We start from the raw sequence: 15,258 nt of genomic DNA, 5'->3' as shown, positions 1-15,258 counted from the left end.
TTTTTTAAAAAAAAAGAGAAAACAAACCTAAAAAGGAAAAGAACAAAACACAATTATGCAAGACAATACACAGGAACAGTTCACTAATCTAAACACCTAATCTAGTAATATAAACAAAACTTAGAAAAAGTTTTCTGTGCAACTGAACCCAGTACATGCATTCACTTAATTCCTAAAGTTCTCTTGAAATCTAGTTCTCTTAATTTAGACATAATTCTTGTAAGTTTGGTGACAAGGTCAAAAGGAGTAAATCAAAGGTAGAGAAAAGCAAAGTGTTGCCAGCAGTAGCTATACTACACACACTATCAAAAAGTAAGGGATTACACAGGTGAAGGCCAAAAAAAAAAAAAAAAACCCAAAAAACAAAAAGAGAATCTATTACAAAGTATAAATAAAATTGTCTCCAAATTTATTTAGATAAAGATATCCATCCTAACCTTCTCCAACTGATCTTCAGAATATTTGTATATAATAGTAATCATATAAAAAAACTATACCCTGAAACATCAAGAAAATATCAATTATGTTCATTATACTCTAACAAAAAATTATATAATACATTTTAAACTGTTAAAATATAATTATAAAATGTAAATACATGTTTTTAAACTGCAAAAAACCTGTGTGAGAAGCTTAAAGAGCAGGCCTCAGAAACTGGGACAATTAACCTAGAAATTAAATTATATGAATCACACCACAGAATGATAGCACAGAAAGAAGGCATTTTTGGAACACCATAATTCTGTGGTTCCTTCTCTCCTATTCAGAGAACTTACCACTTAGAAGCTTGAAACATTCTTCTATTAACACTTACAAAGCAACTCCCAACTTATCCCTCAAATCCTAGTTTTTTTATTCTTGAATAATCAATAAAAATTTAAAAATAAAAGATTTGATTTTTATTTCAAGACTACTCACCAAAGAGAAATAGACATTATTTACTTAATATCAAATGACTTCAACAAGAGAAGACATAAAAGGGAAAAATAGTCATCCAAAGGAAGATTATGAGGTTCAAGGCAGCTGACAAAAGTCTTTAAAAAGATATTAAAAAGCAGACACTTGATCAAATGTGACACAAAAGTAACAATTCAATATGACAACACTAAAGAAAGTTTTCATGCAAGGACACATGGAAATCCACATCTGTAACACAAAGCTTTATCAAGATTGCATCTTGGACAGAGACTTAAGCAGCTATAAGAAAGGTATAAATGTGAACTGCAACGTCTGCCTTCTGAACATAAATAACCTAGTTAAGATCAACAGATACTACAAGAATAAAATGTTAATTCCTATTATGTGATTTTACACTATTCTTCTATATTATTATATTAGGAACATCTTTTTCCTTTTTAAGTCTAAGATAGTGTCAGTCTCCAAAAAGGAAAAATACTTACAAACCCATATAATGTTCCTTTGACCAAACTCTCTATTTTGAAAAGTTCATGTGAGCAAGAAGTCCTTGAGTGCCTAAGAATGAATGAATGGATGGAAAGATGGGTGAATGAATAAGGCTTTAAAAGTAATCACCAAGATCCAGGCAAAGCAGGGAGGGCAGAAATAAGATATGCACAAATTAAAATCACATTAAAAGGTCATGTTTTCTCTGCTCCTTTTCCTTCTTTATCTCTTCCTGACTCCTCACAAAACCAAGTACTCTAAACTTAAAACACCACTATGTATTCCATATCCAAAGGCATCGCAATTTGCCAACTGCTTTAATTCCTCAGCATCCAAACTCATATTACCTTACTCTTAATTTTTTAAATAGGAATTCATGTAATCTTAGAAACAAAATTTTTTATCTGTTAATATTACCCACCTACTCCTGAGTTTTACATGAAAACTGAGAAGCAGAGTGTTTATAAATGGGGAAAAGTAAACATTAAGCATTTGTTGTTTGCTATACCTGCCAAATAAATACATTTTTATTTTATTCCTGAAAGAGGAGTAAAGAGAGATTATTATAATAGTTAAATCTCATTTCCCAGGTACTGATGACTTTTCCTAACAATGACAAACATATCACACTCACTTCGCCATTTCTACAAATAGAATGCTGTTACATTTACCATTGTTCAGATAAGGAACATTAGGCCCTAAGGAAGTTGTGACTTCATGTCTCACAATAAAATAGTGGTGAACCTTTGTTAGTTGTTATAAAATAGTCTGTTAACCACTCCCGTAAAATGAAAATTTCTCACAGACACTGAACCTGTAAATAAATATAGGTGTGCTTGGTTTTAATTGAAGTCACAACCCCAAAAAGTTGTATAGCTACCCAATCATATTTTTAAGTCTACCAGGAAAGTCAGCTATTGAAAGCTACTCCCTGAACATATTAACTGAATAAAACTTGTGTTTCATAATTTTAAATATTTGAAACTTACTTTTCTTAAAAAAAAAAAAACACAGCAAATTTACATTTTTCAGGCATTTCAGATGTCTGAAAAGAAAAAAATACCATAAGCCTAACGTCAGGTCAGCTGTTAGGAAAGACGCCACATCCTATTGAGCTATGATTGAGAGGCAGAGCAGGGACATGCTCTATAGAGTAGCTAAAGCTGGGGAGAATGTTTAGAGGAAAAGCTAAGATCAGGATCTGAAAGTTGGATTAGACGACCTCCAAGATTCTGTCCAAATCTGTGACTGTATATTTGAAGGTACTTTTGAGCAGCAGTGATGGATATATACTGATTGGTTAACATTTCTGTCTATCTGTTGTAAGATGTCTAATAGTATCTGAAAGCAGAATAATATCTAAAAGCAGATAATTAAGTTTGTACTTTCTCTGATATGAATACTGAATGTGGCAAATATAATCTAGAATTGACTTTTTAAGAAACACACTAAGGTAATTCAGTAAGAAAGAATACAATATCATAGAAAGAACCTCAACCCCTATCTCACATCATATAAAAAATCAATTCTGATGGAGCACAGATATAAAAGGCTAAAACTATAAAGCTTCTAGAAGAAAGCATAAAATGTAATGAAGGTAAAGACTTGTTTACCTTATTACATGAAGGTAAAGATTTGTTTACTTTATTACATGAAGGTAAAGATTTGTTAGAATTCAAAAGGCAATAACCATAAACAAAAAAACTGATAAACTAGACTTCAAAAATATTTAACAGTTCTGCTCATCAAAAGATACCATTAAGAAAATGAATAGGCAAGCAAAGACTGAAAGAAATTACTCACAATGCATATATATGACAAAATAATTATACCCAGAATATATAAAGAACTCTGTAAATTAACAATGAAATGACACACACTTTTCAAAAGAAGATATACAAATAGCCAATAAATACATGAAACAGATCTCAGAAACAATAATCACAAGGAATTAAAAGACTACCCCTTGGCCACTATAATAGCTACAATGAAAAAGACTGACAACTCTAAATGTTGTCAAGAATATGAAACAAACAAAATTCTCATTCATTACTGGTGGAAATAAAAAAAGGTATGAACACTCCTGAGAACAGACAGGCAGTTTCTTATAAAGTTAAATAATATCTGCCATAGGACCAAACTGAAAAATATGCCCACAAAAAGATTTGTAAGAATATTATACAAGTTTTATTCATAAGTCAAAAACTTAACCCAAATATCCATCAACATTCAAATGGATAAGCAGTTTGTGATATGTTTATGCAATGGAATATTACTTGGCATTAAAAAGAATAAACTACTGATACTTGCAACAACATAAATGAATCTTAAAGACATTATACCAACCAAAAGAAGTTGGATGCTTCTATTTATATTAAGTAATAGAATCAGCAAAACTCATCTGTTGTGATAGAAATCAGATTGCTTCTAGAAAAGGAGGGGAATGACTAAGATGGGTAAAATGGAAGTCTATAGGATAATGATAGTGTTCTAAATCTTGATAGTGTGTGGGTTACATAGTATGCACATTCATCAATACTCACAAATTATATAATCAAATGTTGTATATTTTACCCAATGTAAATTTTACTTCAATAAAAAAAAACTCTTCAATAAAATAAGAATTACAAATGTTATAATTCTATTAGACTTGCTATATAAAGTGGTATCATTTGGCAATCTGAAACTACTTTCTGAGTATCCTCAGCTTTTAAAAACAAGTAAATATATTATAAGTAGTGATAGCCAGATTTCTCACTGTTAAAAAAAAAAGATACAAATATGGAAAAGGGATGGGAATTACAAATATAGAAAAGGGAAATACTATTTTGTACTGACAGACTGAAATTAAAAGTGTATCAGTATAAACTCAAAATTTTTAACAGATATTAACGTATGTCTGTGTGTGTGTATATATATATGTATATATGTAGGCATATTTCTATGTGTGTATGTATATACATATATGCACAAACATTTCCTAGTTCTGCTGCAGAAAGGGCCTGGCAGTAACAACATAACCACAGTAATGAGCATACCCAGTGGCCAAATCTTGGTTTCTAAATACCATTATCCAATAAAAGGATTCAGAACTTCTTGGAGAAAAGGACTGATTATGGGGCTGCAGAAGAGAAACTGCAAGATGAGTTTGTTTATAAGAACTTGCTGCACCAAAAGAAAGAAAGTACTCAAAGATTCATGAGAACATGTCAAAAGGACAGAGAAGCCAGCTTGAAGGAGCAACCGGTGGCCAAATCTGGAACCCTTTGGCTATCAAAATAAATAATGATAATGCATTCAATACATTACATTAAATAAGATAAGAATTAATAAGTTCATATAGACATAAGTCAATAACTGGGGGAGAAGGTAAAGCTTCTGCTGACATTAGAATATCAACTGACAAATAAGGAAATGTAAATATTAGAAATAATGGAGTTAGAAAATCATCAATGGATGCTAAATCTAGAGGGCAAAAATCTGATGAGGAACAACATGTTTACATAATCCCAAAATCTAACTACAAGAAACTTTTCAGTAGAGAAATTTGGCAGATATCATCCAAGCAAGTTATGCCAACATGATGCACTAAGAACACATCACTTCTGTGATATTTGTGCTCAAAATGCCTACCCAAATCTAGTCAAAAAGAAATAACAGACCCAAATTGGAGATATCCTATAAAATAGCCTGTGCTCCTAAAAAATATTAAGGTCATGAGCCATAACAAACGACTGAGGAACTGTTCCAGATGAAAATGATTTAAGGATATGATAAATATGAATCTGGGTGAAGGAAGAATGCTATAAAAAATCCTGTGAAGTTGATATTGTTTTACTCTTTTTACCAATAAGAAACCCCTTAAAAAGGTTAAACTTGTCCGAAGTCATAGTTAGCATACAGGTAAGCCAGCTCTGCCCACCTCTAAGGTATATGCTGTAAGCATTATACTTATTAGGCTAGTTGCTATTTCTGTGGCTAGCCATATTGGAGAGCTATGGTCTCAATCCAAAATTTCCACATGCACTGAATTCAGTTAAAATTTGGTATTCTCTCATATTTTGTAAGAGAAATAATTATATGCATCCCCATAACTGTATCAAAGTTGAACACTTCAAGTTATATAAATACAAAAAATACAGTGAATGTAAAGATAGCTGTCACTCATTTACTCTATAGTAACTTACTTTCAAAGAGTTTTATTAAAATATAAGTGAAAGTAAACTCTAGGTAGATGTGATAAATGAAAATTATAATAAAAGCTATTATAATCTGCAAAAACTGAACCATAACAAATAAAAACTCACAGTGTTAGCACAGCTGCTAAATTCAAACTTCCATACTTACGAAAGGTACACATACCTTTTCCTAAATGTGTGTTTATGCTCATATATCTAGCTGTTCCTGTAAGGCTCTTGTGTTCTCTGTATGGTATGTGTTTCTTTGTCTCCGGATCAATATATTCCTTTGCCAAACCAAAATCTATAATGTGAATAACTTGCTGGGTTTTGTTTCCTGGTCGTCCTATTAAGAAGTTCTCAGGTTTTACATCTCTGTATATCAAGTTCTTTGAATGGACATATTCCATGCGAGAAATCTTGGTTTAAGAAAAAAAGAAGAGAAGTTTTATTTTGGGCTTTGACTAGCCTAAGCAAGTATGATAAAGGCAAGACAGAATGAAAACATACAAAAGAAATAAATCAGAAATTGTTTCAACCCTTTAAAAGTAAAATGATGTCAGCCTATCATTCTTCACATAGCAAATTGCAATTTAAAATCTTTGCCTTTACTGTTATGGTCACTGCTAAACGAGAGTATTTGAATTTTACGAATTCCTTTCATATCAGTAAGCCTGATTCAATGAACACTTTCAGAGGATGCTACTTCATAAAATCAAAAAGCCACATTGATATAAGACCTTGAACCCAAAAGTATAAGCAGACATATGCAAAACATTGCAATATGGTCTTCCTTATCAGTTCAATAATCAAGCAACTTTTACAAGTATATTAAAGAAACTTAAGAGTCTAAACTATTAAGTAAAAACAACAGCACTATTCAGTATCTTTTTCTTTTTCATAACATGTTTCCTTTACTTTTTCCTAGGTATTAAACATTTAAAAATGATTACTCTTGAAGCTAGAAAGATCACAAAGCTAGAAAAGTCTGAAATCCAACTCTAATATTAATAATATAGCTCATTTTTGTTAATTATTTTACAGATTCTCAATGTTCATTGTACAAACTGTCATAAAATAGAGTATTACAAATAAGAAAATAAAACTGCTTCATTTAGTGATAATCATGGTTAACAATGCAATGTAAACATATGGTTACACAGGCCATTCTAGTTTGTTTAACAAACTTTGCAGCATATAATGTACAATATTCTATGTCTACATATTCTTAATTAATGATATGAGCATTTGCAAGGTCATGAAATATTCTTTGTTTTGTTTGGGGGCAGTTGGTTTTTTGATGTTTTGTGTGTGGGGGCGGGGACAGGGTCTCACTCTGCCACCCAGAATGGAACACATAGCTCACTGCAGCTTCAACCTTTAACCTCCGGGCTCAAGCAATCCTCTTGCCTCAACCTCCTCAGCAGCTGGGACTACACAAGCACACCACCACACCTGGCTTATTTTTTTTTTTTTTTTTTATTTTTGTAGAGACAGAGTCACACTATGTTGCCCAGATTGATCTTGAACTCCTGGGCTCAAGTGATCCTCTAGCCTCAGCCTCCCCAAAGTGCTGGGATTACAGGCACAAGCCACCACACCTAGTCTATGAAACAATCTTTAATATGCACTTTTTAACAGCTGCATATTTTCCTCTGGATATTAATTTATTCAACTAACCCTGTTATTTCTGCATATTTGGGTTGCTTCTCCTTTTTTTATTATAAACATCCTTTCATATAAAGCTTTCAGTACCTATGAAAACATCCATAGGATAAATTTGTAGAAGTAGAATTAATGAGTCAATGAATAAAAACAATTTTAAGACTTCTGCAGCACACTTCTATTGGCATTTATTTCGAAACTGCCTTAAAATCACTCTCTAATTGTTATCCAACGGATTCCCTGAAGTCTAAGTAGTTTATCAAGACTCTCTCATTAGTCTGCCTGTTGTTTTTCCAGGTCATAAAGTCTATTACCAAAATTAGGAATCCATTTTTCTGGCCGGGCACAGTGGCTCACGCCTGTAATCCCAGAACTTTGGAAGGCCAAGGCGGGCGGATCACAAGGTCAGGAGATCGAGACCATCCTGACTAACATGGTGAAACCCTGTCTCTACAAAAAATACAAAAAATTGGTCGGGCGTAGTGGCATGCACCTGTTGTCCCAGCTACTTGGGAGGCTGAGGCAGGAGAATTGCTTGAACCCGGGAGGCGGAGGTTGCAGTGAGCCAAGATCTCGCCACCGCTCTCTGGCCTGGACAACAAAGCAAGACTCCGTCTCAAAAAAAAAAAAAAAAAAAAAAAAAACTATGTTTCTGAGGGTTCTCTTTTGAAGTAATCATCTTTTATATGAAGAAATGGCTAGCAACAACTTAATTTGCAAACTAAGCATTTTGATCTTAAAGCAATTATTAGTTTTTATACAAATAAAATATACTTGACTCAGTTATTTTAAGTTACATGGATCCCAGAAAGACAACATGAAAAGTAGAAACATTTGTATTAGGTCAAATGCTCTGTAAGACAATATCACAGAACTTTAAACTTTTAATATGAATTTGTGACCAACAACCATGTAATTGTTCAAACAACTTCAAATACCTTATTTTACTTACCAGTTGTATAGCTATCATGAGAACTGTTTTAAGAGAAAATGTTCTGTCACACAAGTCAAACAAGTCTTCTAAACTAGGTCCCAGCAGTTCCAGCACCATAGCATTGTATTTACCACAAGGGCCGAAATAGTAAACTTGAGGTATACCATCTGGGGGAAAAGAAATACTCATTTAATAATTTCATCATCTTAAATACTAAGGTTTTCCTCTTAAAAACTGATATTTAAAATTTTATAGTTTCAAGAACTAAAGCAGTACTATCACTTTTTCCAGATACATACTTTTCCTGACCAAACCTCCCAACCTCCCAATACCTTCTCTTTGATGTTCACATTGTAGTCTGGATACACCTCTATTGCAGCTGCATGACTGAATTACATTATAAACAGTACTTCATTGTTTCTCTCTACCACCTTATTACTGGACAAAAGCTGGGCTTTTTAGCTTTATATTTCCATGGCCTGGAGAAAGGCTTAGCACATTGGAAAGATTCCAGTTCTACTGAAAAGAGAGTCACTACTGGCTTTAATAACCATGTGACAGGCATACTGCTAAGATCACCACTGTCAAGATTCCCATCCTCTGGCTTATACACCTTGTATAAACCCCTCCCTTTGAATGTGAGCATGATTCCTGGGATCTCACTATTGTGACGAGGCTAACTTATATGGCAAATGTAATTAAGGCTCCTATCAGTTGACTGTAAGTTGATCAGAAGGAAGAGAATCCTGGTGGACCTGACCTATTCAGGTGAGACTTCAAAAAGACAGTCTAGAAGTCAGAGATATTGGAAACAGCAGAGAAACTCTCCTGCTGGCCTTAAAGTAGCAAACCACCATGCAGTGGAGGGAGCCACATGCCAGATAAGAATCCTCGAGGAAGTAAGGGCCACAGTTCTATTGCCATGAGGAATTGAATTCTGACAAGAATCAGTGAACTTGGAAGAGAGCACTGAGGCTCATGTAAGATTGCAGTCCCGGCTTACACCTTAATTTCCACATGGTAAGACTCTAAACAGAAGACCCAGCTAAGCCATGCCCGTATTCCTGACCCATAGAAATTGTGAGATAATAGTCTTTCATCTTAAGCCAGTAAGAGATAGTAATAATTCATTATGAAGCTATATAGAATAATACAAACTCCAAATATGAAGTCTGAATAATACAAACTCCAAATATGAAGTCATCTGTATTTTATTTTCAGAACTAACAGACTCCCAATAAACTGAAATGTAAGTGATCAATTTACTTTATATGGAAGTTGTCAGAATCAAAACAGAGTCACTTGTATTAAAACCCTGACAAACAGAGCTAGGGAAGGAGATGAAGGGAGGGTTCTCACACATATATATATATGCCTCATAAGAAGAACTACCACAAAAGACTGCAAAAACCACAACCTGGAACAAAAGCCACCACAACCTTACAAAAAATTACTCTGCGAGGACATCTGCCCAGGAACTGCCTGTCCAACTTCGGACTGACGCCATTCTTGTTAATGATCCTTGTAGCCAAGGGTAACTCTCTTAAAACAACTTATGTGACCCTCCTCATTTTTCCTTTAAAAACTCTTGTCTTCCTTTACCTCCCTGAATATACTCACATATATTCCCATTGTAATGCCCACTCCTAAATAACTATCATTTTCTTTTAGACAGTCTCCCTATTATTTAGTTTGACACTTAACACTGCATTTATCTATTAGCATGAAAAAATGAACTTCTTCCACCACAAATGTCTCAGTTTTACTTCCAAGTGATTTTTTTTCAGTATATTGAAAGAGAAAACAAATCTAATGAAAACTTCTCATTATTTTTAATAAAACGTTTTTTAAATATAACATTATTATTATTTACCCTATTATTTTGAATATAAATCATTGCAGGACAGAACAGAAAACACTGAACTAAAAACCAAGAAAACTACATTCTTAGTCTAACCTAATATTCATCAGCTGTGTGGCTAGCTTGTCATTCAACCTCTCGAGTGGGCCTCAGTTTACTTATCTATTATAATATTAGTGATTTGGATAAGACAAGTATTTCTCAGATATGAATATGAGTGAGGCAGCAGAACATCTGCAGGTGGGAATGTAAGCTAGTGTAATCACTGTAGTCCCAGCTACTCGGGAGGCTGAGGTAGGAGAATCGCTTGAACCCAGGAGGCGGAGATTGCAGTGAGCCGGGATTGCGCCACTGCACTCCAGCCTGGGCGACAGAGCAAGACTCCTTCTCAAAAAAAAAAAAAAAAAACTAAAACAAAACAAAACAAAACAAAAAAGATAGTGTAATCATAGCAGGAATGGATACAAATTCAAACTGCATACATGGTGCCCTCCCCAGAAATGGAGATTCAGATACACCCCAATGTGTATATATCACCACCCCCTGCAAACACACACACATCACACACGCTTGTCCCATCTCCTCTTGCTACTGGGAATCAAAGACACTCCTACCACAGCCACTCTTAGATGTATTTGTCATATCTACCCCTCACATGTGTAAAGGTGGAGAAAAGGTTCAGAAACAGGGAATGAGAGGCTTGTTAAGTTTATTCCAACTCTAAAATCCTGCTTTTACAATGCTATATATATTAAGAAGCTGGAGATGCAATTAAGATTTACAGACAGCTCTCAGCTACCACAACATCGATAGCTCTCAGCTACTAAGCTTTGAAAATTCTTTCCATAATGCTTCTTCCCCCTCTCTGCCACTGAAAGTTGTGAATTTACATCCTCTCAATTTAACAATCTCTAATAACTTATTCCACTCCAGTTTGTTACTTCTGATATGCAGGGTGCATGGAAACCAGATCAAAGCTTGTTAGAACTATATAAAAAATGTAAAAATAAAAAGGTTTTGAACTTCTTCAATGAAAGGACTGTCGGCTAGGCGCGGTAGCTCATGCCTGTAATCCCAGGACTTTGGGAGGCTGAGGCCGGTGGGTCACTTGAGGTCAGGAGTTCGAAACCAGCCTGGCCCACATGGTGAAACCCCATCTCTAATAAAAATACAAAACAGTTAGCCAGGCATGGTGGCGTGTGCCTGTAATGCCAGCTACTTGGGAGGCTGAGGCAGGAGAACTGCTTGAACCCAGGAGGTGGAGGTTGCAGTGAGCCAAGATCGCACCACTGCACTCCAGCCTGGCTGACACAGCAAGACTGTTTCAAAAAGAAAAAAAAAAAAAAGAAAGGACTGTCAAAACGTTCTCTACTTCCTTCTGAATCACCATCTATATTCCCAATAGTTAACGTTGTTGAGAAATTACTTCTGAATAAGATAGATAGCAGTATGTTTTGGTTTATAAAATGACTGGTTTTTTCAAAAGTTTTCAACAGTTTCCAAAACAGGAAAACCATTTAGGGAATTTCACTGTCTTAATTAATTGAACAAGTACTTACTGAACATATACTATATCTTTATGGGACTGGGTTGGGCATTACGGATACATAAGTGAATGAGAAACCATGCTAAGAATGTTTTAATCCAGGAATACAAAGTTGGGTTAATATTCAAAAATCCACCAATATTATTCACCATAATAACAGAAGAAATGGCAAAAACCTTAAGATTATCTTAATGGGTGCTAAGAAAGCATCTGATTTAACACTCAAAAATTTGGAATAGAAGGTTTCTAAATCTGATAAGGGGAATCTAGGAAAAGCTACCAACTAACATCACATTTAATGGTGAAAGATTGAATGCTTTCCATTAATGACTGAGAGCAAGACAAGAACATCCACTTTTAACTTTTCTATTCAAGAGTACAATGAAGCAAAACAAATAAATAAATAAAAAGCATTCTCAAGAATGAATGAAGAGACTCTTACTTCAAGAAAAACTGACATTTATTACCAATAATAAAAGTAAAGCTTTCAAGCAATTTGAATTTTGTAAAAATTTTTATATGCTATGATGACCTTGACAGTTTTCCAATACTTAAAAGCTTGTTCTGATGAAATTGTGGTGATATTAGCTATTATGATTTAATGTTGGGTAGTGAAATGTGTTAGTATTTGAAATACATGCATAACTCAATGAACCAGTGTCCTCCAAAAGACAATGCATGTAGTCAGAAATGGTTCATTCAAACTACAATGGATTTTAATGTATGAGAGTAGAAAAAGTTTTTTGGTATGATTTCTATACTCTACATTGTAACTGACCTTTAAGAAATGACCACTTGTCAAATTTTGGTGTAGTTTCAAAGGCATATTCATAATTCAAAAATTAATTAGTCAAGACTGACAAAGTTGTGGGTTAAAACATTGATGAGAATAGAAAGCAGCACATTTTTGGAGGAAAATTACCCTATCCTTTTGTTTTTGAAGGAAAATTACTCTATCCTTTTGCTTTTGGAGGAAAATTACCCTATCATTTTCAAAGCAAGCATAAGTATGCATATAATCATGTTCAAGCTTCATTGTTTGTTACAGTTACAAAAAGAGTTGGCAGCTACCTAAAAATCCACCAACTCTAAGCTAATTAAACAAATTATTAGCTTGGTGCAAATGTAATTGCAGTTTTTGCATTGTTGCAAATTGCTGTTTGATACTGGAATACATTCTTAAATGTCGTCATGTTATACATCATTTTAATGCGTGTTTCTCTTTTCATGTATTTTTGCTAATGACTTATTACTTGCTGTTTATTTTAAATTTACGTTAGACTATGGAAATGATGTTAGACAAAAAGCAAATTTGAGTGATTTTCTTATTCGAGTTCAAAAATGGGTCGTATATAGCAGTGGAAACAACATGCAACATCAACAATGCATTTGGCCCAGGAACTGCTAACAAACATAGAGTGCAGTGGCAGTTCAAGAAGTTTTACAAAGGAAACAAGAGCCTTGAAGATGAGGAGCATAGTGGTTGGCCATCAGAGGCTGACAATGACCAACTGAGGGCAATCATCAAAGCTGATCCTCTTAAAACTACACAAGAAGTTGCCAAAGAACTCAACGTCGACCTTTCTATGGTCGTTCAGCATTTGAAGCAAATTGGAAAGGTGAAAAAGCTCGATTAGTGGGTGCCTCATGAGTTGAGCAAACATTTTTTAAAAAACATCATTTTGAAGTGTCATCTTCTCTTATTTTACACAACAATGAACCATTTCTCAATCGGATTGTGATGTGAGACAAAGAGTGGATTTTACATGACAACCGGTGACAACCAGCCCAGTGGTTGGACCGAGAAGAAGCTCCAAAGCACCTCCCAGAGCCAAATTTGCACCAAAAAAAGGTCATAGTCACGTCTGGTGGTCGGCTGCTGGTCTGATCCACTGCAGCTTTCTGAATCCCAGCGAAACCATTACATCTGAGAAGTATCCTCAGCAAATCAATGAGATGCACCGAAAACTGCAATGCCTGCAGCTGGCATTGATCAACAGAAAGGACCCAACTCATCTGCACCACAACACCGACCGCACATTGCACAACCAATTCTTCAAAAGTTGAACAAATTGGGCTATGAAGTTTTGCCTCATCTGCCATATTCACCTGACCTCTTGCCAACCAACTACTACTTCTTCAAGCATCTTGACAACCTTTTGCAGGGAAAACGTTTCCACAACCAGCAAGATGCAGTAAAAATGCTTTCCAAGAGTTCATCAAATCCCGAAGCACTAATTTTTATGCTACACGAATAAACACTTATTTCTTATTGGCAAAAATGTGTTGACTGTAATGGTTCCTATTTTGATTAATAAAGATGTGCTTGAGACCAGTCATAATGATTTAAAATTCACAGCCCAAAACTGCAATTATGTTTGCACCAACCTAATATGTCATACCCATATTACGCAATATAATACAGCCTTTGACTATCTTTGGCGATAACTGTGAAAGACAAACTTTTATTACTTACTTCTTATAATACTGCTGATTAAAATTTTTGTTGTTTTAAACCATGTATTACTTTTAAAATTTTTTTTTTAAATGGAGTCTCACTCTATTGCCCAGGCTGGAATACAGTTGTGTGATCTCAGCTCACCACAACCTCCACTTCACGGTTCAAGTGATTCTCCTGCCTCAGCCTCCCAAAATAGCTGGGATTATAGGCACCTGCCACCACGCCCAGCTAATCTTTTTATTGCATTTTTAGTAGAGACAGGGTTTCCCTATGTTGGCCAGGATGGTCTCAAACTCCAGACCTCAAGTGATCCACCCACCTCAGCCTCCCAAAGTGCTGGGATTACAGGCGTGAGCCACCACACCTGGCCTTAAAATAAAATATTTCTAATGAGTCACTGATATGGTTTGGCTGTGACCCCACCCAAATCTCATCTTGAATCGTAACTCCCACAATTCCACATGTCGTGGGAGGAACCCAGTGGGAGGTGACTGAATTATGGGACTGGCTCTTTCCTGTACTGTTCTCATAATAGTGAATGAGTCTCAAAAGATCTGATGGCTTTAAAAATGGGAGTTTGCCTGCACAAGCTCTTGTCTGCCAGTGAGATGTGCCTTTCACCTTCCGCCATGATTGTGAGGCCTCCCCAGCCACATGGAACTGTTAAGTCTAATAAACCTCTTTCTTTTGTAAATTGCCCCTCCTCGGGGCAATTTATCAGCAGCAAGAAAACGGACTAATACAATCATTAAACATACATACGAATAGAAAAGATAACACAAGAAAAAAGCAGAAAGCTAACATTACTGGAAGCATTGGTGATTTCTACCTTCACTTTTTTTTTTAAACTTTTCCTAATTTTTATTACGAACGTATGCTATTTTTGCAATCAGGAAAAAAAGTGCTTACTTTAAAGATTCTAGGACCACAAAGAAAAACTTAAAATGATATTTACACCAAACTATAATTTTATTTCCCAGAACAAGTCTGGACAGTTTTTTTAATCACTGAGCAAACAACTTAAATTTTTAAGAGTTAAGAAGAATTGCAATTAACAAACAGAGGTTGAGGCAAGGTATACCCTAAGCAAAAAACAAACCAAAACCACCACAGCAACGTAAATGGTAGGTTAGATCACAAGGTAGAGATTTTTTAGAAATGGAAGAGGTAAGGAAAAAGAGGGCACAACAGGCTCAGAAAGGTCTGTTC

At 34.9% G+C, this 15,258-nt stretch overlaps 1 protein-coding gene across 20 annotated transcripts in view; it reads right to left on the bottom strand.

Annotated features, from left to right (window-relative positions):
• The window catches only part of CSNK1G3 (casein kinase 1 gamma 3), a 105,996-nt gene that overhangs the window by 35,206 nt on the left and 55,532 nt on the right, over positions 1–15,258 (bottom strand). For all 20 annotated transcript variants that reach the window (XM_055387436.2, XM_031011101.3, XM_055387437.2 and 17 more), the window contains 2 exons: positions 8,200–8,348; positions 5,767–6,001 (listed from right to left, as the gene is read on the bottom strand). In XM_055387436.2, the coding sequence (XP_055243411.1) occupies positions 5,767–6,001; positions 8,200–8,348 (384 nt within the window). The remainder of the gene's footprint in view (positions 1–5,766; positions 6,002–8,199; positions 8,349–15,258) is intronic.

The sequence above is a fragment of the Gorilla gorilla genome, chromosome 4 (assembly GCF_029281585.2).
Source record: "Gorilla gorilla gorilla isolate KB3781 chromosome 4, NHGRI_mGorGor1-v2.1_pri, whole genome shotgun sequence".
In the NCBI taxonomy this organism is placed as follows: domain Eukaryota; kingdom Metazoa; phylum Chordata; class Mammalia; order Primates; family Hominidae; genus Gorilla; species Gorilla gorilla.
This window is presented reverse-complemented; position numbering and strand designations above follow the sequence as displayed.